The sequence below is a fragment of the Atta cephalotes genome, assembly GCF_000143395.1.
Source record: "Atta cephalotes unplaced genomic scaffold scaffold00013, whole genome shotgun sequence".
In the NCBI taxonomy this organism is placed as follows: domain Eukaryota; kingdom Metazoa; phylum Arthropoda; class Insecta; order Hymenoptera; family Formicidae; genus Atta; species Atta cephalotes.
In genome coordinates, this window is record NW_012130077.1 from 4761048 (window position 1) to 4763915 (window position 2868).

The window sequence follows — 2868 nt, forward strand, 5'->3', positions numbered from 1 at the left end:
CGGTACTTGATAAATGTCGCCAATTTATCTTTTATATACATGCCAATAAATTTTGCACTAAAATTTTTAACCTGAACAAATAATCCATTCTTCAATATTCATGGAATTTTTTCAACATTTTTTGTTGACTGTCATTTACATGGAATTTTAAACAAAAATATTTGTTAAACCAACTAATTTGAATAATTTGTCTTTGCGTAATGTAGTATACTTCTTTTTTCAGATAACAAATGAAGCAGTTGCCAATATCTTGGCTTACGAAGCGGAAGCGAAGTCTTCATTGGAGGTACCACGTGAGCATTATCGGCCAATTACAGGTAAAAGAACAATGTATATATATATATATGTATATATGTGATTACAAAATTATGTTGTAACATATATAAAAAAGCAGATAGATAATATTTTAAGTAATATTAAAACAGCTTTTTTTGTGCTAAGCAATAAAAGTATTAAAGAAAGATCAAATTTAAAGCATAGGTAGAGGAGACCGGGGCAAGTTGTTACACGGAGTAAAGTCCTAGATTTATAAGAGAAGCGTGACGTGTTGTGTTCTGAATGATCATTGCAATCACGCATTGACTTAGCAGCCAATCATGAACTGATTTTTGTTAAAAATGGCTGCTTAATGGATGATTTTAGTTTGTCTTGCAAAACGTCGTCATTTTTAATATTTTTTTTAGTACTTTTTAGGGTAAAAATTCAGATTAGGAAAGGGACCTGCCAATGACCTTGATCTTGGCATATATCAAGGACATAATCCTAAGTGACCTTCAACAGATTTTAGAGAGTCCCTTAATCTAGAATATTATCATTCATATCTCATTAACTATTGCGAAAATTACAAAATGGTAGAAGTCCTTTTTGACTCAGATTAATTCGCTCTATCTAGAAAAAGCGTTTGGCAGAAATCTCATCGGACACCTTGTATAATCTGGAGATATAGATAGTGTCTCGACGCTAAGACAGAGTGCGAGTTGTTAAAAAGTTTAAAGATCGACGAGACTGTTAAAAAATTTAAAGATCTCGTTTTATTTTACGAGATATTATTTTACAGTAATTTACAAAATACGTGTATTAAAAATAAGAGTAACATTAATACAATTTAATGTATACACTAATCAGATCAAGATGATAATGATTACAAGACCTTCGTGCTGTTCGTATATACAATTTTCCGATATAAGTTTTAATTTAGAATATATTATTTTTGAAATATTTTATATACATTTACATAAAAAACATTCGCAGGATAACATTCAATAATTAGAATTTAATTGCTAGTATTCTATTCCAGACTGTATGTTTGTTACCTCAGAAAACGGACCGTTCTCTTATATATCGCCAACCGATGACGACAATGTTTGTGGAATATATTTTTTAACTGATCCCGATCGCGTAGTAGAAATACATTTCCATAGCTTTGATGTTCCTTGCGATCATCGAGGACTTCTGGCAGTACGTAATCATTTAATGTACAATAAATGTGTTATATTACATTCATATTGTTTATTAGGAAATTATAATATTGTGTGACGTAATATTACTGTTTACATTTAACGGGATATTACGTATATTAATATGAATATTTATACATAATATATAAACTGTTTCTATCGCATAGCGAAATTTCAGATTCGCTTATGCTCGTCAACGGTAACAATAGGTGAAATCCTGAAAATTAGGGATGCACCGGATCATAAAATTACCGGATAACGGATATTGAATATCTGAACAGAATGTAACATCTGGTCGGATATCCGAGAAGGCAATTTTTTCGAATCGGATATCCGAGAAGGCAGTTTCTTCAAATCGGATATCTGATATTTTCCGAATATCTGACCGGATTCCGGGGAAATGATTCCTTAAAAAAAAATATTATACAGAGAAAAAAATTGGAATTTTGCAACAATGTATTATAGCATTATGAATAGGCATATTTATTTCTAGAACATTTATATATAATCAACAGTTTAATGATATCAAATTTCAACCGTATATATTCCCGTATATATTCCCGGATACTAATATCCGGCTATCCAATTGGATAGTAAAAAAATATCGAATAATACCGGATAGTCGGATATCCGGTGCATCCGGTGCTGAAAATCATTTTAAAAAACAACATCAATAATATCATAAACAAATTGTCATAAGGCACGTGCTAATTTTATCAGGACAGAAATCGAATTACACAAAATTACACAAAATTTCTCTTCCCCTCTCAACTCTCATTTATTCCCTCTTTTGCTATTAATGGAAAACTCCTGTAGAGTAAATTAACCCAGATAATCTTATGATAACGGTGTGTATGTCATGAGTGCTACGAATGCACAAAAGTCAATACTGCGAAAAGAGATTGCTTTACATACAACATAAAAAGCGAATTTTACTCATCGTGACTTTGCAAAATGTAATTTTCCAAAACAAATATAATCATAATTCGAATTCTTAATTATGATGAATATATCTTTGACGATTTTCTTTTTCAATAATTTTGCTATTTCTTATTGGTGTACCATACGACATCTAATAGCATGTCGCTTAAAAATGATTTTGTGTGCAATACATAAAATTTATAATTATAATACGTCTACATATATACGTAACTACATAAGATTTTTGTATGAACTAAAACTATACTTACGTATGCACTTTTTTCTACCTCGCGATATTAATAATTATAATTATAGCATAATATTCAATTTTTACGTTTTGCGATTTTAATCTATATATAAAAAGTTTATATATTTTTATAAAATATTTACATATATATATTTACACACACACACACACACACACACACACACACACACACACACATACACACACACACACACACACACACACACACACAGGTAGAGATAG

At 30.2% G+C, this 2868-nt stretch overlaps 1 protein-coding gene across 1 annotated transcript in view; it reads left to right on the forward strand.

The window, feature by feature from the left end:
* Window positions 1-2868, forward strand: part of LOC105617707 — a 14340-nt gene that overhangs the window by 5621 nt on the left and 5851 nt on the right. Inside the window, exons 2-3 of the mRNA XM_012199261.1 lie at window positions 224-317; window positions 1298-1458. Coding sequence (XP_012054651.1) covers window positions 224-317; window positions 1298-1458 — 255 coding nt within the window. The remainder of the gene's footprint in view (window positions 1-223; window positions 318-1297; window positions 1459-2868) is intronic.